The following is a 23,254-nucleotide window of genomic DNA, read 5'->3' as shown; positions in this document are numbered from 1 at the left end:
ATTCATATTTGCTGTCTTTTTAAAAAAGAGTCCATAGAATAAATGTTAAATTGAATGCATAAAATAAAAGTAAAAAGAAAAATGGAATGTAAAAAAAAAATGAATGTTTAAAATGTGAGCAGTAATGTACATATATATATATTCTGTGCACATATTTTTACACTCCCCCTCACTTCCTTCCCGTTCCAATTTCAGTATACCTCCTTATTTTCTGACTTACGTAACACCTTCTTTGGAGGAGGAGGAAGGAGCAGCAACAATAAAAGTAGAAGAATAAAAAGGTCATTAGTACGCAGGTTAAATAAGGAGAATGAATATGATTCCTCAGCATACAACTCAACAACAGTAGATTCAGAACCTGACTTAACGGAGGAGGATCCATCCGAATATTCTGTTCCTTATGTTAGATAAGTTCTTCTCTTTTTTAACAAAAAAAAAAAAAAAGGAAAAAGGAAAGAAAGCAAGAAAGAAAGGGAATAAAAAAATAATGAAGGGAAGGAACACAATAAGCTGGAAATGTAAAATGCTACTGATAATGTTCCATCCACGTAACGTAGTAGAAGTAACACCTAAGCAACAAACTATATGAACAGTCCCACAGGACAAATCTTTTAGTTGTCAAAGTTGTGGATGTTACTCCTTGCGTTGGTCGTCGAACAAGTCGAAATGGAAGAAAATGTTCATGACAAAGAAGCATATTTAGATCATTTATTACAAAATGGTTAATATTATCTGAAGGACATATAAGTAGAAATGGAATATGATAATAATACTTCATTTTTTTTCCATTAAGTGATATGTACAATTTGTTATGATATTTGTGCTACTTACTATTTTTTCTTCCTTCCCTCCTTACAATGTTTTAATCATTTTGTACATTCCAGTATGCTTCTCCTTTCTTTTTTTCCATTTTTCCATTCTTTTTTTTGCATTTCTCCTCTTTTTTTCTTCCATTCTTACTTTTTAAAAGAAAAAAATTCTCCAAAAAGAAAAAAAAAAGATTTCTAATCTCTTCTTCTTTCTTTTTATATATTCTCTTCTTAAAAAAAGAAGAAAAAAAAAAAAAAAGGTAATAGGCTAAAGAAGAGAAAAAAAAGAAAAATAAAGAAAACAAAGAAGAAAAGAATTGAAGGAACGTAATTCCTCCCTTTCTTACCTTTTTTTAGTGGAACGTAGGAAGGTATGTAGGTAGGAAGTATAGGAATGAAGGGATGGGAGTAGAATAGTGCGCATGCAAGAAATTTCCTTTTTTACTCCTTAATGAAATATAAGAACATTCCAAAAAGAAAAGAATATAAAAATTATGGGTTAGATCGAATAAAAATAAGAATGTTAAGTATGTATTATATATGTGGATTGCATAGTGAATAATGGGGGGTAAATGAAACCTCTTCGTTCAACTTCTTCTTTTCTTTCTTTCTCTTTTTCTTCCTTTTGTTATAAATGAAAATAGAAAGAAAAGAAAAAAAAAAAATTCATATTAGAAGAAAAGAAAAAATGAAAAAAAAAAAAAAAAAAAGAAAAGAGGATTAAAGGGCAAAAAAAAGGGAGGAAGATAGGAAAAGGCGCATGCACAGAATTTTTCTTTTTTTTTTTGTTCACAGATATAAAAACAAAGTAAGGAAGAAGGAATAACTGTGGACAGCGAGGGAAAGAATATTAGAAGGAATCTTCTTCCTTGGACGAATTAATGGAGCTTCCATTAGTATGTAGTACTCTAATGTAACAATGAAGCATATAGTACGGATGTAAGGGTAACCATGGCGGAATACTTTGCTGACATAATACGAACATGGTTCCTGGACGGAGGAAAGTATGAACAGGGAAACTATTGGGTAAGAAGTATTTAGAAAGCAGAAGAAAAGGGGGAATAGTGTATGATTATGTGCAGTTAAGAATGAGTTATGATAAAAATATTAGAGTAGATTGAATATGAAAGTGATGTATATTCATTCCTGCTATACAGCAAATAAAGAATATATAAGAGGAATAGTATAAAATATACTTATGATAAATTCCGAGAGCAGAGTAATGCAGTAGAATATACATGTGTGCGCTAATTTTTTTGAACTGTAGGATGGAATATGGAGGGACCTGGAAGGACAGTTTAACGAATTAATGAAACGTTTAAAGACGGATACTACAGAAGTAGCAGCACTTTGTAGTGGCATAGACAATAGTCGAACTATATGGACGAATGTTAGGAAGGAAATGTGCAAGACTCTAATAAGAATAAAATTCTTCATGAATGGGATTAAAGGAAAAGGGAAAGAAGTAGATGGGAAGGCGGAAATAGAAGATCTGGGTGAAGTGGAATCTTATTTTAGGTGTATAGTTGGAAGTATGACTATGGTAAAGTTATATGAAGGACACTGTAAGTTAGATGAAATAGCTAAATGGATAATGGAACCAGCAAGGGTAAGTTTAGAAGCACGTCAATTAATAGGAGCACATGAGAAGTGTAAAGACCTACCATTCAGTGGAATGAAAATAGGAGCAAATTTTATAGGAAATAAAGTAAATGAATGGTTAGAAAAGAAGAAAAGTGACACTCAAATGTATGGAACTATAATGGGGAATACAGGGTGTCCTACGGGGACAGGGGGGAATGCAGAAGTAGCAGCAGGAAGGCAGAAGGGGAGCATGGAAGGCATGGTTCAACTATTGGGAAGACACAATGAGAGTGAGTTGCGGGACTTTGAAGATGACAGCAGTAATTTACCAAGTAATAAGTTAGAAGAAGTATTACAAAAAGTAGGAGAAAGAATGAAGAAAAAAAAGAATCCTCTCGAGTGTATTCAACAAACAAGCAACGGATTTGAGAACGGAGAAGAGTGTAAGGAAGATTTTCCTTCCGTTGATCAAGTGGGAACAATGCGGACAACATGTACATATATGTGCACTTTGCGTTTATATAAGTGAATTTTCTTAGGAAAGTATAGTAAGTATATATAATATGCGTATGTTTAATATGCCACATTCCCATGCAGTTCTTATTGAAGATTGGTTTACAGCATTTTCTAAGAATGTGTCCGATGCGGACAAGGTGAATTATAGGGAATGGGAATCTCTGAGCTCTCTATGTGAAGATTTGGAGGGAGAACTTGGCGATGGTATGAATAAATATAAAGACTTCTGCGAAGTCTTGGTGAGGAATACAATACTCGTGACAGAAATAGAAAAACAGTATAAGGATAACCAAACAGGTTGTAAGAACACTGTGAAAGATATTCCCTTATGTGATTTATTAAAAGTATGGATGTGGTATATGGATTGGTTTTGTGTACCGAGGAAGGTCATAGAACATGCCCTTCAGGGGGTGAAAGTAATAAGGCAGGACATGGATAAAGATAAGAACTATGCGGAATGTTCTTATGATGGTGTACTTAACATTCCTGAGCGAAAAGGAAATGATATGGGAGGTGAATTGTACGAACTATTTGAGACAAATATTATGCTTAATAAAATAATAGCATTAACTAACGGGAAATGGTGTAAAAGTAGTACACGGCAATACAGTGGAGGAAAGGTGCCTGAGCGTGAAAGCCTTGCACGTCACGACAGTGGGGCGGGTGGTAGCACAGTTGTAAGTAGTCCAGAATTGAACAAACTGAAAAATGAAATTGAAAAAATTGAGAAGGAAGTAAAGAAGGAACAGGAAGCAGAAGTGGAGCTTTTACAGAACGCCCTTCAGCAAGCCATAGCAGAAAGTAGTAAACAGGCATCATCACCTCTCCCAAATCCATCCTCCTCCGATGTTCTCTGTACTGATAGTGACCTATGTCAACGTGTAAAATGTGTTACACCTAAATGGTTCAAGAATAGAGGGCGCCGGGAGAACAATCCAACGGATTGGGTAAGTTATAGCATTATGCCCTACAGTTAAGTGAACTTTAATGAGCAATGCACCTTCCGTTTATTAACGAGGATGATGACAACTAACCATATATGTGTCTACTGATTATAAAAATATATTCTTTCTCCTTTTAGGGTGAAGATGGTGGATATTGGGGGGATGTTAAAAGCTTATTAGGGAGACTGTCTGAGGATATAAACAAAACGAATGGAACTGCTGAAAGTTTATGTAAGGACATTAAAGATGGAAACAGTACATTTGTGGGTGCAAATAAAGAGGCTTGCAAATTCATTGTTAAGGGTTTAGAACATATATATAAAATTCAAAAGGGTAAGGACAAAGCAAAAAATGAACAGTGGATTCTGGACAACCTAATATTTCATCGAACTGCGTCCTGCGTCTTATTAAATGCTTATGTCGACCAATTAGAAGAGAAGGGGGAAACTTGTATAGACGGAAAGACCATAGAGGAAGCATTTAAAAAAGGGAATGAAAAGAAGGATGATTGGTGTGTGGATAAAAGTAAGGGTGGTATTGATTGTATTGAATGTAAGAGGGAAGCGAAATTGAATTGTCAATTAAACAATGAGGAAATAAAGAATAAGGTGGAACCCATGCTCCAGGCGAATAACGACATAAAGACAACTCTGTCTACTATAGATATTTTATGTAAGAAGAATGCAAAACTAGCATCTGTCTCTAAGAAGGTGCAAAAAGCGGCACCACGACCAGGACCACCTATCACCGGGACCATCACCCCTGTATATCATCACATTCAACGACTACTAATTCTTGCACCGAAATCATCACTCCTCTTTTTTACAGGCAAAGATTGCACCAAGGAAACTGGATTATGTGCTCGCGTACAATGCGTAACAAAGAAATGGGGTGTACACAAAGGAACAAGTCCCACCTGGGTAAGTGAACACAATATATACTGTCTTCATTAGAATTAAAAAAGAGGGGGTAGAGCTAAGTGAACACAATATATATATTGTCTTCATTACAATTAAAAGGAACACAGTGTTGTCCATAGCAGTTTGTGGCAGTTTTGTTCATTACAGTTTGGGGCAGTTTTGTTCATTACCATAAAAAGACACTGTTGTTCAATACAGTTTGGGGACAGTTTTTTTTTTTGTGTGTGCGTGTATTGTAGTTGTGTACAAAACGGATATACGGGGGAAGAAAATGGACGCCCACATATAGGGGATGGACATAATTATAGGGGTGGCAGTGGACATAATAATTGTAGGATTGCACATAATAATTATAAGAGGGGGGATGGACATATAATTACATAGCATACATTTGTTTCCTTCCCTTTCCTCCCTCTTTTTCCTTCTATGAACAGGATAACATGGAGAAGGACATCAAGGATCGGGCCACAGATATGTTTGAATATATATTTAAAAATAACGCAGATATGGAAACTCATTGCAGTGGACATTCAAAGACAGATAGTAGAATAGTTACGGACCCAGAGAGAAAAGCATGCCGATACATTACTGCAGGATTACAGTACATTTACGGTATTCAAATAGATCAGAGTGATCTGAATGGTGAGGGTGAACAGGCGGAAAAAATGAGAAAGGCAGAAGATAACAGGATTTTTAAGCACACTATGGCCTGTCTTTTACTGAACGCTTATGCAGATGAATTGGGAAAGTATGTTATATCTCCCTGTGAGATCAGTGAGGAAACAATAAAACAAGCATTTGATAAAGGGAATGCAAAGATAGGTGAATGGTGTAAGGGTAAGGATCCGAATGGTAAGGGTGGTGATTGTGTTCAATGTGATAGGTATGGGGATTATGCGAAGTGTAAAATAGAAGATAAAGGGAAAAAAGAGGAAGTAAAACCTAAGTTGGATGAAGTGTTCCACAATAAAGACAACAAAAAAAAACAATTAGATGAAGGTATAAGTTCTACATTTAAGTCCTTATGTGATCGCACCCAATGTGTAATAACACAATGGACGAGGGACGAAAGGGATAAGCGCAAAAGGGAGGGGAACAGCACAACGGTGTGGGAGGTTTGGGAAGGATTCATATTGAACATTGCTGTCTAATTTTATAGAATTACAGTGGTCGTATGTACATTTTCACAGGAAGGAAATGAAAGAGTTTTCCTATATATACTACTTATTACTTACATGTTCATTTTTCTCTTTTTTCCATTGTATTGGCAGAAGGACATTTGGGACGGTATGAAGGGAGGGATCGACGCACTCGCTAATGCCACGTCTAATACGGGCGATAATATGGACAACTATTGTACTGGCACTGAACAGAAGAATAAAGAAGCATGTGTACAAATAGTTAGAGGTTTAAAGCATATATACAACACTCAAAGGGAAGAAAGCGGTGGACCGAATGCAAAGGGAAATAATAAAATATACCATCAAACTATGAAATGCGCTCTACTGAATGCATACGCAGATATGCTGCTCGAGAAATTTAAGGAAAAATGTCCTATTACAGAAGAAAACATAAAACAAATGTTTCAGAAAGGAAATAATCAAAAGGATACTTGGTGTATGGATAATGGTAAGAGTGGCTCCTGCATTGAGTGTAAAAGGGAACCCAGTCTAAATTGCAAGGGAGGGAATAATGGAAATATATGGAGTACAGTAAAAAAGAATCTCGAGGGTAATCCAAAAATACAGAAAACTCTAGAGAAAATATGTCCGGAGGATAAACAACCAAAGGCTATTAACCCTAAGGAAAAGAATACAGAAGTGGCCAGAAGTGAAGAACCCCCCGCACCAGCACCCACAGCACCCCCAGGTGGACCAGTAACACCACCACAACCAGGTAGTTCAGGTACAGCAGATCAAGGAAGTGCAGGAGGGAAAGCAGGAGCAGGTACGTCTTCAACTGTAGATTGTAATAACAGAGAAGCTGATGCTGAGGAAAACATTGATGCATGTTTTCCTTTGGACGACGATCTGCCAGCATCTTCTTTCACTCCTTCTCTTCCTAATGAGCACCATGAAGCTAGAAGGGGGGGAATTGGCCCTGTTGGGGAACCAGGTAGTAATATGGGTACTGTTACTGTAACTAATGTCATTACCTCTAACATTTCAGGTCTCAATCCTGCAGTTATGGACAGTTCAAAGAATCCCAGTTCCTCCGGCCCAGGAACCTCACATGCAGCAACACCAGGTAATAATAATAAAAAAAAAAGTGAACACTTCCTGTCTACGTGTATACTCCGGTGTACGGTTTAAAAAATTAAAAAAGTAAAAAATAAAAAAAATTACAAAGTGAAAGAAGTGTAAAAAGGAAGTGTAAAAAAAATTAGGACACGTAAAAAAATTTAGAAAGTGAAAGAAGCGTAAAAAGGAAGTGCAAAAAAGATTAGGACGTAAAAAAATTAAAAAGTAAAAAATAAAATAAAGAAATGTGTTCACCCAAAAGGTGCACGCAACATGTCAGTTTCTGCGACCTTCGATTTTATTTAAACCACCCCTTTTTTCTTACTTCCTTGTTAGATGGAGGAGGTGGCGACACTCATACTAACCCCGGTTCTTGTGGCACCGGTTCTACGGGAACTTGGAACCCAGGTTCTTCCGGTACCGGTTCCACGGGAACCTGGAATCCAGGTTCTTCCGGTTCTGGTAGTCTGGGAACACGGGAACCATCACCTGCCGGTAAACCTCAAGGGCCACCACAACAAGGTGGAAACAAACCCCAAGGTCCACCACCATCAAGACGTGCAACAGCTGCAGCAGTACCGTCACCTACAGCTGTTCCAGTTAGTAACCCCATAGAACCGTCTGATTTTACCCCCTACCTTCCTTTGGCTCCTGTCCTAATTGGTACCTCTGTCATAAGTTATCTCCTTTGGAAAGTAAGCAAAAAAAAAAAAAAAAGGAGAAAATATTTTTTCCGCAAAAAGGAAAAAAAAAAAAAAATAAAAATGAAAGGAATGAATGAATGAGTAAATGAGTAAAGGAGCGTAAGGTTTCGCACTTAAGGAGCGTGTAGGATTTAGTACATAGGGTGTGTGTAGGATTTCGCATTTATGGGTTTGTGTAGGATTTCACACTTTTGTTTGAAGTAGTAATTATTGTTGCATGAACACGATTTCACGCCTATTAAAGAAACATTTTCTCCTTTTTTTTTTTTTTTTTTTTTTGTAGTATTTTTTCTTTCTTGGTAAAAGAAGAAAACGTCACAGAAGGGCTCATCAGGTATCTGGTCGCCCTTCCTTAGAAGAACATCTCCTTGATCATGTGGACGACGAGGATGATGGTCCACATGAATATACCTTAGTAAAGGAACGTAAACAACCAAGATCTGTTACAACGGGAAGAACGAAGAGATCAACAAAACATGCTGATCTTCGTGGTGTTGTTCGCCGCACCATTATTGATATTCATTTAGAAGTCTTAGACGAATGTCAAAGGGAATATCTGCATTCGACGAAGGAAGACTTCCTTAAAATCATTGTAGAAGAATTTATGGATTCTGAGTTTATAAAACAAGAAAATGTTCCTAAGGAACAGGTTCAAAGTTCAGATTCCGGGTTAGGTTTTTAGGGAGGAACACGTCGTTCCTACAGAGGATGTTCCTAAGGAAAAGGTTCTAAGTTCAGATTCCTAATTCAGGGTTCATGTTTCTAAGGAAGATGTTCCAAGTTCATATTCCGGGTTTAGGGAGGAAGACTTTGTTCCTAAGGAAGGTGTGCCTAAGGAACAGGATTCACAGTTCAGATTCCGGGTTTAGGGAAGAAGACTTTGTTACTAAGGAAGATATTCCTTAGGAAGATGTTCGTGAGGAACAGGTTCCAAGTTCAGGGTTTAGAGTTCAGGGTGTTGTAAATACTCTTTTTTTTTTTTTTTTTTTTTTCGTTTTGTGTATTAAATTGTTTACATGTTCATGTGTAAACAATATAAGTGAAAAAAAAAATTTTCTTTCACTTCATTGATTTGTTGGGAAATTTCTTCCTGCCAAGATCAAAAATATATGTTCATTAAATTTTTTTGTTATAAATATTTATCTGTGTAATTTGTTTAATCTTAATAATTTGTTTTTTTTCTTTCTTTCTAAGGTCCAATTATGGATGTTTGAAGAGTGTTTCAAATAGTGTGCACGTTCTCGCGAAGGTTCGCGTAGGTTCGAAAAAAAAAAAAAAAAAAAAAGGGTGGTGAGGGTTTTTTTTTGAAGGAAATTCTCAAATTAGCAGAACTCCCAACGCGCAGCACAAAATATAATTATATGTAGGTATGAATGTGGCGGGTTATGTGAAAAATGTTCCTGGGCTCCTTTCTTCTAAGGGGGGCAATTAATTTTCCTTGGTGCACCGAGTTTTTTTTTTTTTACTCGAAGGGAAACTGCTGTCAAAATGTTGCAGTAGGAAAATCAGTATCATCCCCCAAGTTGGTATTGTATATAATTATGCAATAATATGTGTGCACCTGGGATGGCGCTTTTTCTTTTTCTGTTCGTACAAGATGTCCTCGTTTTAAGTAATATATATGTTTTAGATAACGCAGAATACATGACTTTCACAACATACAGTACCTTTAAAACTAAAAGGAAGACCATAGAAATTCGTTCTACGCTGTCCAAAAAAAAAACACCCCCATAAACAAAAAATTTTTTTTTACGCGGTTTCCCATATACACATGTGGACAAAATCACACATAAGCATGAACCATGTGAAAAGGTTAAACAAAAAAAAAGAAGGCACTCCTTATTCCTTAAATTCGTCCCATTCCCAATGTGTTAGCAACCCGAATAAAAAAAAATTCCAGAGAGATATGTGTGTTCATTGGACAAATCAATTTTAATAGGTTCTGCGTCCATATTTTCTACATTACCACTTTCTAATATTTGAATGCTTCACAGGGTTCTACTCCATGATGAAAATATTATTTATACATAAATAATATCCTATCGATTTGCATAGAAATAAAATATTTACTATACCCTAAACCCAGAGTAATGTGTATATATAGCTTCCTAAACAATATTTTACACTTTTAAGAAACATAAATATCAAAAGATATCTTCCATTGGAAGCGTGCATCACAATAGTAGCAGTGTCATTTATTATAAAGTAAACGGATGCGAGCAAACCCAAAGAACCCGTTCATAAATAAACATCAATCATTATTACACACCTTCCTTCTGTAGAAAAGGAATTATGAAATGGTACATATTTCTAATACTACTTAAAAGGAGCACTGAACAATATCGCACATTTCTTGAATTTCTTATGTACTGCTCTCAGTAAATAATTCAAAATGTTCATTCATATATATTACTGTGTACCGCAAAACACAATACTACTCTCTCACCAACAGAATTGTAAAGTTAGAGGCGTGTGAATATAACTTCTTATAATTACATAAATATACTATTCATTCTTTCTTCTCAAAAAATTATTCTATAAAATAATAGATGTCAAAAAAAATACCTCCAATTTTCGCAGTTCACATATAATACTTAAACAGTAAAATATCAACCGCATAATTTTTAAGAAAACCTTGTGGCAGTGTTTACAGAATGAGATATATGTAAATTCTGTACCATATAATTAATAAAAGACGTCAGACAAAATAACATAATCCCCAAATTAATTATTACATAATGTGCAAATTTGTAAACAATTAAATATTTTTCCGTTCTATTCAACACACATAATTTCTTACGTGTCATACGTTTTTTGTTAAATGGAAAAAGTTTTTTCCATAATTGTTAAGAAGAATATGAACAAATTAATCAAAATATTCAATTTATAATGATAACGACATATTGAGATAAATCCTAAAAAACAAAGTTCATGGATAACCTGTACACAAAAGGAAACATTATTTTAACAGGAAAACACTGAAAAAGGGGGATTTTCTAACCATATTAAGTTATTCAATTAAAAACAATCACGCAAAAATAAAATTGCTAACAAAACAGAAAAATTAGTAAAATTTAAATGCTCTGCATAGAACGTAAAAAGTGTAAAGACATTTTTCCCCATTTTCCAATTACATTTGTATTTGCCCATACTAATGCTTGTACAAGGCAGGATTCATTTTCGATAACGTTGCGATACATCATTTGGTCATACTTTTACTAAAAAATTTTATCCCTCTCTTAAATGATGAATAATTTCCTCCTGTGTTTTCTAAATAAAATAAATTAGAAACACCGTTTAGTAAAAGATCCCCTATCATAGCTTCCAACACGAACTATGTATATCAATTTTTACCCTGTTATACTTATGTACTGTATAAAAATTTTTCCATATTTTCTTGCAAACTATCTCCTCTTTTTTTTTATTATTCCCTTTTAAACGTCGATCCAAATGGAATAATCTATTAACCGTTCAGCGTAAAACGAGTAATGTATATATACATCATAATTACAATTCAAGGAAGATATAAATTATATATATTAACATAAAATACTTATATGTTATCACTGAATTTACGCATACACCTCTATGATAAAAGCATAAACGTAAAATTATTCTTAGCATCGTAGCAGCTATGCCGATTTGACAAAAAAAAATGTGCTTCTTAATGTATGATATATTGTTTCCATAATGTTAGAGGAATCGATGATTAACTTAGCTTTTTTTCTAGAGACGAATGGACGCAACATTCCATGTTCGACCAAGCCTGTCTTGTATGACCCCCTATCTTGAAAATGAGGATGCACAGGTGTTTCAGGTTTTTTTTTAGAATGTAACATTTTTTGGAGCTCCTCCTTTTTTTATTCTTTATTTAATTTATCAAATAAACTTCCTAACATAAGGCTGTATTCGGTCTATAATTACCATCAAATCTAATATGTTAATATCAGTAGTCCTCATACACGTCTTAGTAGTCACTGCAGCGATCATATAACTATGAATAAAATATTTCGTACACATTTTATCTATATAAGAAACATCTGTGTGTAACAATGTTGGTATTTAATTTTTCATTTGAATTATTGCTTATAATGCACCTTTCCTAATTTTTATAAATAATCGCAAAAATACTGTTCCTCTTGTATATCTGCTGTCGTGCCACACATAATTGGCAATTGTGAAATGCGTCTTTCTTACATATTTTTCACTAACTCAAAACATACCCACCACCCGGTGTATTCCAACGTGTGAATAATTATTGAATATTGAATTCAGAAAAAGTTTAAATTCACATATCCTGATGATTAAAGTTGTACTTATTAGCAATAAAACTTATTTAAAATTATATGACAGGGAAAAATTTTCGCGGACGAAGACAAAAACAAAAGCAACGTAACAAGTGCAACTACAATTCTGCGCTGTCGGGATAGGCGCAGACAGCCAGCAAATTATACTCCAAAAAACAAACCACGTGTTCGCAAATTGGTGCCTCGCTGAAATTTACGTTGCGACAATACTTAGTAGTAACTTTTACTTTATGCGGAAGGATGGTCTGTTTCTTTTTTTTTAAATTTATAAACGCGCGAAAAGAGGCACAGCTGAGCAGCAGCAAAAACGTGTCAATCTTGAGAAAGCGAAAAATTGCAGTTTTAAAAATTTAGAAAACGAAAACATATCTGCAATAATTTGCATAATATAAATTACATACCGTGAAGAATATTTTTGCGTACGTAAAAAAAAAATATATGTCATTTTTTGTTATTGGCCATGCTGCTATGCGTGCCGAGAGCATATGTCAAATTTACGTTTATAAATTTTACATGTTTATAATTTTATATTAAGTTTTACCCATTATCAAACTGAGCGCATAATATATACTTTACTGCGTACCAACATTTAAAAAAAAAATGCAGAGCATGCACACAGAAAAAAAAAAAAAAAAAGCAGGTTATATATAATGCTATAAGAAAAAAATAATGCGCGGTCGGTCGGTAAAATATTTACGTTTATATTCCGTAATTTTTTTTTCTCCAGAAGAGGGGAAAAGAGTTATTATTTCTAACGAGGGTGATATGTATTATACCTAATATAAAAATTTATTTTGCGCTTCGCCTTTCGCATTTTGCCTTTGCTTTTTGCGCTTCTTCCGTTTTGCCATTTTGCCGTTTTTACTTTTACTTTTTTTACCGGGTTCACGCTTACCATTTTTTAAGAAAAATGGAATTGCTTTTTTAAAGAATTTTTTTAAAATTTCTACCGTTGATTCTTATGTACCTATTTTTACCTTTTTAATTTTTTTTCGTTGCTATATAGTAGCCGTACTGAACTGCAAAAAATAGAAAAAAAATAATAGCTTCTTTTTACGCGAGGCCATTTTCGAAATGTTACTCTAACCGTGGCTCCCTACGTAACGGTAAAAGTTTGGCGCGGGCCGAGTTCAAGCAGCTTCTTCCACGTACTTATGTTTCGCCAGTCATCATACCCCTGCGTTATTGGAGTGTTAAATGGCAGATATGAGATGACGTGAGAAAAAAAATTAGAAGTTTCCCCCGAAGAAGCATGTAGCGCGGTTCGAGCGTTTAGCATCTACCCGCAACATGTACCCGTAGCATGCTCCGAATTTTTTCATGGCTTAAAACAAGCGCGTATAGCTATATGTATACTTATACGTATATATAGGAAAGGGGAGAAAGACGACCATCACGACGACGACGTTTGTAGAAGAACCTCTTCTCCTCCCCCATCCCCTCTGGTCGTCTTCCCCTGTTATGCCTATGTTTTCGCTCGCGACTCACCCCCCCATTCTGCTGAAGCATCCCCAAATTAGAAGCCAAGAGTTTTAGCATGATAACCGTTTATGCACCGGCAGTACTAACTTTTGGGCAGTTAATAACAACAGCAAGATGCATCAACCTGATAGGCTACTTTACCTCTTGGGCCAAGGGTCGGGTGTTACAATCAGATCAAAATGGAACGAAGGAGAATAAGAAGAATGGTGAGGACAAAGAAAATGTGAATAAAAAGATGGAGGACTATTTGGACGAAAAGATAAAAATTAATAACCTGCGCAGTAAAAAAATGAGTTCTTTAAAGCCTATATTTATAAACCCAGAGGAGGAAATTCATTACTACCTTAGAAGTGATGGCAATTACGATGAGCTCTATGCCAAGTACCCCTTATGTGAAGCCAAGTATAAAATAGCAGATAAGCTAAAAGGTCTTAGTATATTCCAAAAAATGATGAATAAAAATAAAAAGCTAGCCGTATTGAAGACGTGTATAATGGAGATGTATGGTGTACTATTCGTTACTGTTAGAAACACCGACGACATCCTTTCCGTGGTTTCCACCATCTATGGGTACATACCATATGGATTAGTCATTCTAACATTACTGGGGTTGTTGCTAACCTTTAACAAATTTTTGTTTTACCTTGGTCTCATTTTCCCCACCCAATTAATACTGAACGATTATGTATTGAAGAATATGATAAAAATGGGTAGACCGGTTCATAGTGCATTGCGATGCTATGGAATGCCATCCGGACATAGCGCCTTTTCTTTCAGTTTACTCACCTTTATGTTACTGCATCTACCAGAGTCCAAAAAAGATAAGTGGACCATAATGGCCTACCTCCTTGCCCTCATTGCGCTGTTACCAATACCTTGGAGTCGTTATTACATCCAGGATCATACCCTGTCACAGGCTCTCGCTGGCTGCCTCGTGGGATTCATCATCGGTGTTACATTCTACATGATAAAGAAGCAATTTCCGAAGCAGAAGGATAATACCGCGTAGGGGAAAGAGAAGACACCATTGGCCTGTTTAAGTTGGGAAGCAACAAGTGTGTTGTGTGTATATGCCCCCGTTGTGGGTGTGCTATTCATCTGGTTATACATAGGAGAACCTGCTTACCACGTATAGAGGTGTTTAACATTTCACGGGGATGCCTGCCCCAGAGGGGTAGGGGCGCTTTTAACCCCAAGTTATGAGGGTTCCCAATAAAGTCTATCAACCCCACAAACATGTAAGCATAATCAGAAAAGAGAGGCCCTATGAACAATTTTCACTCCAGAATAGAAACATACGAGGAAGGCCTTACCAGGGGGGAGAGGGTAGTTCAAAATTATACCCAATCTACCCACCACAGCTTGAACGAATTTTGTAAATCCCATGATTTTTTTTAAACCTAAACACGCCCGGATGATTATTATACGATGGTTGCACGTATGCATTATTATGCTTCTTACGCTCTTTTCTTTTTTTTCGGAGAAGACGACTGGACGTAACCGAGCCGACCGACCCGACCGAACCCGTATCCCTTTGCGGACTTCTCCGTTGTGCAGTTTGCAGGGTACTGTGCATAAGGGCAAGTGCACACATGTAAATATATATATGTGTGGGTGTATATATTTATACACTTTTATGTGTACGTGCCACTTTTTCCGTGCACGCCCCATGCAAGCTCTCCCGTTCCTTTTTGTTTACATGAATGCATTTGAGGCATGTAGAAGTGCACGCTCCGAATATTTTGTTCATTTCCCCCCCAATATGTTTTATCACCTTTTATTTTTTTTTTTTTTTGTTACAAGAATATTTCCGTGCACGCTATATATTTAAATATATATACCCCCCCGTCTTGTTCTCCTTTTGTTTAAATTTCTACATCTCTGCATGCATGCATCTGTAAGACCTACCCCGCGCGCGAATATTTTAATCAGGGGGTGGGTTTTTTTTTTACTTCCCACCTCCCTTCTATAACTAAATAAAACTCATTCATTGATAAAGTTGATTAAAATTTAGCCCTAATATTTTTAAAATGTCTAATGTAAGTTTGGGCAACCCGTTGGCGGTTCGCAAAATGGGAAAAAGTTAAGAATAAGCTGCGAAAAAGGGGCCCATAGTATACTATAGAATAGTACAGTATAGTATACACACCCGACGTAAGTTTTTGCAGCTCAATAAGAGTACTAAAAAATGACCAAAAATTAGAGTTTCCAAATGAGACAAAAAAAAAAAAGAAAACGGACAAGAACGGATAGAAAAGGAACCAAAGTGGAAGAACGACGAGCATGTAAAACGCTCCCTGTTAGGTGACGTAACGTGGGGGTATTCTGCTCAAAATGTATGTCGCGGAGTTGGTGCCCTTAAAAGCGTTCACGTCGATGTGACGTGTGGTGGTGGGCATCATACGCACATACTGTACTGTGATTGTTGCTTTGTGTTGGTTTGTCCTCCTTGCAACCCACCGTGGTTATTGCAACTTGTAGGACCACCATGGGTGCATGCTCAGGTCCTTCAGGTTCAACTTCTTCCTGTGCTCCACGTGTAGCAGTTGCTGCGGGGGGGAAACAGGCGCACAAATGGGTGAACAAATGCGCGTATAAATGGTCGTACAAACAGACATATAAACCAAACAACGGTCCACACAAAGAGACCACTTCGCCGCTGCGCGAATTGATGGCTCACCTTGATGATGCTCTTCAACTCGCTCGGCCACTTGCGCGTCAACTCGAATTTGTCAAAGTTCATGTCACACTTGACAAAGTAGAAGAAGTCCTCGTCCTGTAACGGGTCGGAACATTTCCACAAATTCCCATTGGTCCATATCCAAAAGAAGAAGACACCCAACATAAACTTATCTGCACTGGATACGTCAAAGTAGAATTGTTTCCGTTTCTCCTGATCAGTGATGTTCTTTAAATCACGTAACGGGTTCTTAATCTTCATCGTGTCATATTTCCAATAAATCTTCCAACATTCTGGAGGCATGTAAGCTCCTTTCGCAATGGTAGGCTCACACGATTCAAACAAATACAACCGATTCACATCCTTTATGTGTCTCAAATTGTGCGTATATATTGGCGTACTCTTAGACAAGTCACATAAACGCATCTCATAACTATCGGAAATGAGAATATTCTCTGGGGTCAAATCTAAGTGGGACAAACCTGCGTCATGCAACCTGATCAGTAACTTCAAACATTGGTATAAAATGTAGCTCTTCTCATTGTTGCTTATTTTCATATTTAACTTTTTCTGTCTTCGGTCGATAAAATCTAAAATATCCTCACTGAAGAATTCAGACACAATAACAATGTTGCCACTTATGTTGCATTTTAATCGCTCCGTTAGAATATCATTGAATAAGCCTAAACTGTTAAACATGGACTTAGGGGGGATGTTGTACTCATTGGGTTCCTTCCCATCAGGCTCATACAAAATTCGATGCAACTTGGGGGTTATCCCTGGATGGTGCTCATTCAGGAAAGCTAAAGAAGTCGCCTCCATGACGAAATTTTCCCCGTCCGTTACGTACTCTCCATCGTATTCATTCATTAGGTTATACTGCTTGATCCATATATATATCGGGACCTTTTTCAAGAACAACTTCACCTCATTCTTACTATTACCATCCTTCGAGGGAATCACTGCCTTATACATTTGTTGCACTCGGTTACTCGACTTGGAAAAACCCAACGTCGGGATGGAGGTCAATTGCCAATCTGCGTATTGCACTCCGTTAAAATTGTAGTTGTGTGCACTATGTAACATCTTAAGAAGCGACTTCTGCGCCAACTTCCAGTTGTATATACATTTGGACTTTATTGGTTTCTCTACCACATTGCTGCCTCGACGTAGGGGTTTGCTTATGCACTCCTTGAAGGGACTCATCAACGGACCTGCACCCACGCCCATGATGCCAACTCCACCTTGGTTGCACGTCTGGAAGGGTCCTGACATTCCGTAAAAATCGCTGTGCATCTGTCCCGGTAGTTGTGTATGCAGTGGAGACGTCACCTGCGGGTGCATGGCCACACCTAATTGGGCCTGCATCTGCGCATTTATCTGCGTGTTTAACTGCGCGTTTAACTGTGCGTTTAACTGTGCGTTTATCTGAGTGCCCATTTGTGCACCCATTTGCGTCCCCATTTGTGCATGCATTTTGGGGAACAAATTCTGCTCATTCTCGAACGTCGGAATCAGATTCTGATCCTTAGACGCGCCACTCTTAAACTTGTTCCAGATTTTCTTAATTTTCTGCTTCGAGGCCATTAACATTTGGTTCTTCTGGTCCTTCACGTTATCACATTTTTTGGGCGGCAACATGTAGTACCTCTTCCCAGACGCGTAATTCGATTCCGCTTCATTGCACACTCTCGTGCTTCTGTTGACCATCCCGTTGTAACTGCTCCCATTGTAGCCATTCCCATTGTAGCCATTCCCATTGTAGCCATTTCCATTGTAACCGTTCCCGTTGTAACCGTTCCCATTGTAGCCACTCCCGTGGTAGTTATTATTCCCCATGTAGTTGTAACTACCGTTGTTCTGTCTGCGCATCATCTGGGAATCTTCCCTGGCATCCATCCCTTTATCTGCTTGCACATGGAATGCATCTCTTCCCCCTGTAGCCGTTACTACCCCTGTTGCTCCTCCTCTGCTTCTAAGATTCATACCCGGAACAACCATTCCAGAGTTGTTCATCGCCTCTGCACTTTTCTTCCCCCCCATGTCCCCACTACGCCCAGACCCATAAAACGTGTTCGCTAAATTGTTGTTCCTCAATTGGCTAGCCAAATCGTAATGAGCACTATTGCTAACCATTTCATTAAACGTGTTGCTTGGGTTCTCATATTTTATGTTCCTCAAAAGGTTCTCCGGAATTGTACTCTTAAAATAATCCTCCAAAAATTCATCATTTTCATTTTTTGAAAAATCAAGCAGTTCACCTTTTATTAGCGTCGTTTCGTTTTTCTTTTTCATGTTGTCTACCACCTCCTTCTCAGTGTAGAAATTCTTCTTCTTGTATAGTGCCTCGTTGGGGGAGTGGGTTTCCCCGTGGAGGACGTTCCCCTTGCTGGTGTTGTAATTTAGACTCCCACTGTTCATATTGGTACCGCTCGTTAGACCACCAATAGGAGTGCTACCCTGGATGTTAATCGGTCCTCCCTGCTCCTTCTTCTCACTCACCACGCACTTCTCCAACGCACTGTTACTAGCGCCTGGCGGGAAATGGCCTTTATTAGTATGACCTGCTGCCAAGTAAAGACCCACCCCGCCCTTGTTCGGCTCACCACCAACATGCTGAGCAAACGAGTTTTTTGCTCCCTCCTCTTCAGCAGTGTTAGGACCATTACTCACCACCGGCATGTACCCCAAGTTGTCACAAATTAACTCCTTTTCCTTTTCCATTTCCATTTCCAAATGGGAACCTTCCCCTGCCGAAGAATTCTTAAACTCCAAACTGTTAGCATTACTGTATGTAGTGAAGTGCCCCGAGGTGATAACTACACCCTCCTTGTCGCTTACCCTACTTGAATAGACTCCCGAATGGTTAGCAACCAATTGGGGGATGTCCCTCACAGACGAGGAACATTCTGTGGTGCTATCATTCATATTTTCTATATCATTGAAAATATCCTGATGATATGCAACCGTCTTTAAATCTTCCTTCTTTATGTAGAGGAAGTCTTTACTATCCGCCTCGTACTGCTGTGCTTTATTTCCACCCGTTTGCATCCCTACGTAGATTACGTCTTCCGTGCTGCACTTGTCTTCGTCCTGGCGATGATGACCACCTCCCACATCGTCACTCCATTTCTTTCCCATCAGCATATCGGGATAGTTGACCAAACATTGCTTCCCAGCACCGTCAGTGCAATAATTCATGACTGCCGTCTGGTTGTCCTTACCATGCGAATAGGAAGTCTGTATGCCTTCCTTTTCACACACACCACCATTGGCATGATTGTACGACAGGACTTCACTGCCGTTGTCGTTCCTTCCATGCATATACACATTAGTGTAATCCGTGTTGTCCTTACCAGGGATGGAAAAATTTCCGCTGCCCATGCAGAACGGCTCGCTTTCTTTTGCGCCATTTTTATGGCCACCATTAATTATATTCTTCTTCGTCTGGTCGTCTATCATTTTCGCGAATATTTCCTTTTCCTCTTTTGATATGTTGCTGCAATCGGCTACAAAGGTGCCCTCGCTTAGGATCCCTTTTGACGCCTGCTCCACACTGTTCTTCATCCCATCGGGGTTACCTCCGTAGGGCGAACAATCATCTTCGCCCTTTTTTCCCTCCACGGAGGAGAATTCCTTGGGATAAACGCTCTCTGCGTTATCCTTGCTGTCCCCGTTGCTACCTGTGCCGCTTCCCCCGATGGAATCATAATACTTCGTACTGGCGACATTCCTGCTGTACATGTTACCATTGGAAGCAAGCTGGGTATCCATCCTAACCATACACATGTTGTCTCTACTTTCATCCACGTGGTCCGAACTTTGGGGAAGTCCTCCTTTTCCCTCTTTACTCAAAATTTCCGGGGCATTTTCATGCAACGTTTTTTCCATACCCACGTTGGTAATCAGATCAAAAGGGGTACCTCCTCCACTAGTTGTATCCATGGTACCGTCATCAAGGGTGTCTGTTTTGGTGAGTTCTACCGCTGCGTCGCCCTTCACGTTCTTGGCGGCATTCACCTTATTTTCTTTCTTCCCGCTTTTAACACCCTTTGCACCCTTCGACTTGGCCCCCTTTCCAGACCTGCTGACCTCATCGGCTTGGCATTTCTTCTCCATATCATCCAGGGTGTTACTTGTCTCATTCTCCTTTTCTAGATCTAGCGTTTTTTCATTTTTTACAGGCAGGTAATTACTAGCCTCCTCTTCATCATCATCATTGCTGCCATCACAGGGAATCGTCTTCGACTTGCTATACTCGACCTTTCCTGTTGCCTCAATCATTCTTTAGGTTTTTACAGGGTTATAAAGGTAGTATAGTTTGTGTAGGTTACCCGATACAGAATTGCACCGTTGTATTTCTTCCTCTTACCTCGTTACAAATGAGTTTTGGACTGGGAAGGGAAAAAAGACACGAATAAAAGACATGCACTATAACTAGCTTCTTCCTTTTTTTTTGCCACTTTAAAGTGTAACTTTACTGTTTCCACGTTGTAACTTCAACACCCTGGGACAGCGTGTCAGTAAAATGCACCAATTCAGCATAAAACTGCAGAGGCATTCAAAGGGGGAATACTAACTCCGGACGCACCTTACTTGCTGATCACACCTACGTGGTGTCATTAGGGGTGTTGCACATTGCACTACGAGCAGGAGGATGCGTCCCAACGGTAAGGAAAACGGAAATAATCACGCTAAATTAGCAAATAAAAAAAAGTAAGTACGAAGAAAAGAACAGACAACGGGTGGACAATTATATATATGTTTACTACTCATAAACACAATATGTGAACGCACGGATGTGTGCAACTATCCACCCCCCGGGAAAACATAAAACGGAACTTCATTCCTCAAAAAAAATAAACCAACGAGTGGGTTAATATATAGTCAATGCAAATGAAATCTAAAACGGCAAAATTGCATAAACAGAAATGTTCCCCTTAATGCGTGGAGCTAGCCAAACAAAAAAAAAAAAAAAAAAAAAAAAAAAAGGGAAACAACGAAATGGTCATACATAAAGAGTGTTTCTGCAAGGCCAATGACAGGTGTAGTGCAGAAGACGCACAAAAACGGAGGGAGGGGAAGAGAGAGCTACGAAAAACCACAGATGGACAAACGCCAAGCGTGTCAAACGGTAAAGTTTTGCGAAAAACACATGAGAAATGTGTGAAGGAACTAAAAAGCAACTAAAAATCATTAAAAAAAAAAAAAAAAATTAACACAATAACAAGTAATACTATGCAAGGGTTACACCAACGTAACGCCCTAGTTGTACATTGTGTCTTTACACGCGCTTCTCACCTATTAAGGGCAAAGAAACCGCGTCCAGTGTGAAAATTCGCGAATGCGCTGCGATATTGCGTGGTAACAACCAAAGTTGTTCATGTATTGTAATGGGAAAAAAAAAAAAATGCCAGTGTGGCGCAACAAAATGTAGCAAACGCGGTGAAGAAAAACAAAATAAATGATGTAGGCGCACTCTTACTAAAGGGTGCGACGAACGGATACCCAAAGAGCCATGTGTCTAAAAATCTAAAGTGCGATCGTTTCGCCTGGCTACAAATTGTCTGTATATGGAAACAATATTGAACTAGGAAAAAATTCATGTCTTCACACGCACGTGATGTTCTGCGTGGTGAAGAATTCGTAGTGATGAAAAGCGGGTCACTAACAAGCCATTGTTAGCTCGTTGGTAAGGATAAATAAATATATATATATATATATGTGAACCCTGTGTGGGTGGTGTGCTCGGCGTAGAATGCAGAAAAGGTCTCACTCGTGAGATGAACGGTCATGCCTTATCACTTCTTCTCATTTTTATTTTTTCACCGTAAGGGTTATCAAACTCCGCCAAAATTGCAGGCATACGCGTGAAGATGCCTACCTATCAGCGTGCACTCAAAGGCTCATATGCACATGTGTACAATAATAAATGCATGTCCTTGGAGCGTAATACAGGTGCGCATGTATGTATATGTATGTATATATGCGTATACATATGTGTACGTACGCACAGGCGCATATTTTCCCCAAGCGGCTTAAAGATTTATGCAATTAAATAAAAATGAACTGGAAGACAGGGCGGCCTACGTCTGTAATGATCCTTTAATTCACTTAATTATGCATAATGTGTGTGTACTTGAAAGTGGACTGCCAAGACATGGGGAGCGCGGGAAATATGATTGCAGTGCATTGCGGGGGTGGGAAATATATAATGGACAGTAAAAAATGGCGAACGGGGTACGCAGGTGGTTTGGACATGAGACGCACACAAGTTGTACAAACAACAGGTCGGGATATGTATGCACAGAGACACACTCACGCGCATGTCCTCGATGTGCGCCGAGCTCGGGGTAAATTATTTGTCGATTGAAAAGCTGAACACGCAGTGCACAGCTCGAGGAGCGCAACCTTAAGAAGGTGTTCACAATGGTTCACAAACAAAAAAAGCAAAGCAGCATTTTTTTAAAGTGGGGAAAGGGCAAGTGTAACTGAGGGAGACGCAGAAGCGCGAAGGGTGTGACAAACACAAGTGGCGCGAAAGGGTGGCCAAACTGTCAAGATATGTAAGTTGAACAAAAATGTATACACGAGAAAATGCTACAAGTGTGAAGGGTGTGACAAGCGTGACAAGTGTGAAAAATGCGATAAGTGTGATAAATGTGCGAATGGGTCAAAAATAAGCAAACATGCATATGCACGAAAAAAACTGGTCAACCAAAAAAAAAAAAAAAACCTTAACACATTGCGTTAAAAAAAAAAAAAAAAGCGCTAGTTTGTTCATACAAAATTGATCAGAATGGCAATAAAATTTTTTATTTATTTTACCACTCGTTTTTGGTTCATTTTTTTTCTGATTATTTCTGATTTTTTTTGCTGCAATTTTGATTGCTTATCTCTTTCTCCGGTTAAGATCAAAGTTACGAGCTGCTTCCCTGTGAGCATGTATTGAAACTTAAAAAAAGGACATTCGTTCAGTGTGAGCGTAATTGTGCAATGCGATGTAAAAAAGAAAGCAATCATAAAAAAATAAAAGCTGTTTAAGAGAAAGTTAAGGATTTGTATTTG

General features: G+C 38.2%; 3 protein-coding genes across 3 annotated transcripts; 2 read left to right on the top strand and 1 right to left on the bottom strand.

Moving 5' to 3' along the window:
* Window positions 1-1,760: 1,760 nt before the first annotated feature.
* On the top strand, window positions 1,761-8,399 carry PCOAH_00001630 (SICA antigen; the record flags this gene model as incomplete). Its single annotated transcript, XM_020056980.1, has 8 exons — window positions 1,761-1,835; window positions 2,077-2,836; window positions 2,991-3,856; window positions 3,991-4,563; window positions 5,208-5,888; window positions 6,045-7,020; window positions 7,350-7,508; window positions 8,074-8,399. 8 exons carry the CDS (start codon window positions 1,761-1,763, stop codon window positions 8,397-8,399), a joined length of 4,416 nt encoding a protein of 1,471 aa, XP_019912585.1.
* A 5,162-nt stretch (window positions 8,400-13,561) lies between these two features.
* Window positions 13,562-14,515, top strand: PCOAH_00001620 (Phosphatase; the record flags this gene model as incomplete). Its single annotated transcript, XM_020056979.1, has 1 exon — window positions 13,562-14,515. One exon carries the CDS (start codon window positions 13,562-13,564, stop codon window positions 14,513-14,515), a length of 954 nt encoding a protein of 317 aa, XP_019912395.1.
* Window positions 14,516-15,971: 1,456 nt separating this feature from the next.
* PCOAH_00001610 (Serine/threonine protein kinase) lies at window positions 15,972-20,470 on the bottom strand (the record flags this gene model as incomplete). Its single annotated transcript, XM_020056978.1, has 2 exons — window positions 15,972-16,055; window positions 16,187-20,470. 2 exons carry the CDS (start codon window positions 20,468-20,470, stop codon window positions 15,972-15,974), a joined length of 4,368 nt encoding a protein of 1,455 aa, XP_019912419.1.
* Between the last annotated feature and the right edge of the window lie 2,784 nt (window positions 20,471-23,254).

This window comes from Plasmodium coatneyi, chromosome 1 (genome assembly GCF_001680005.1).
Source record: "Plasmodium coatneyi strain Hackeri chromosome 1, complete sequence".
NCBI lineage: Eukaryota > Apicomplexa > Aconoidasida > Haemosporida > Plasmodiidae > Plasmodium > Plasmodium coatneyi.
Note: the sequence above shows the minus strand (reverse complement) of the source record. Positions and strands in the feature narration are given on the sequence as shown.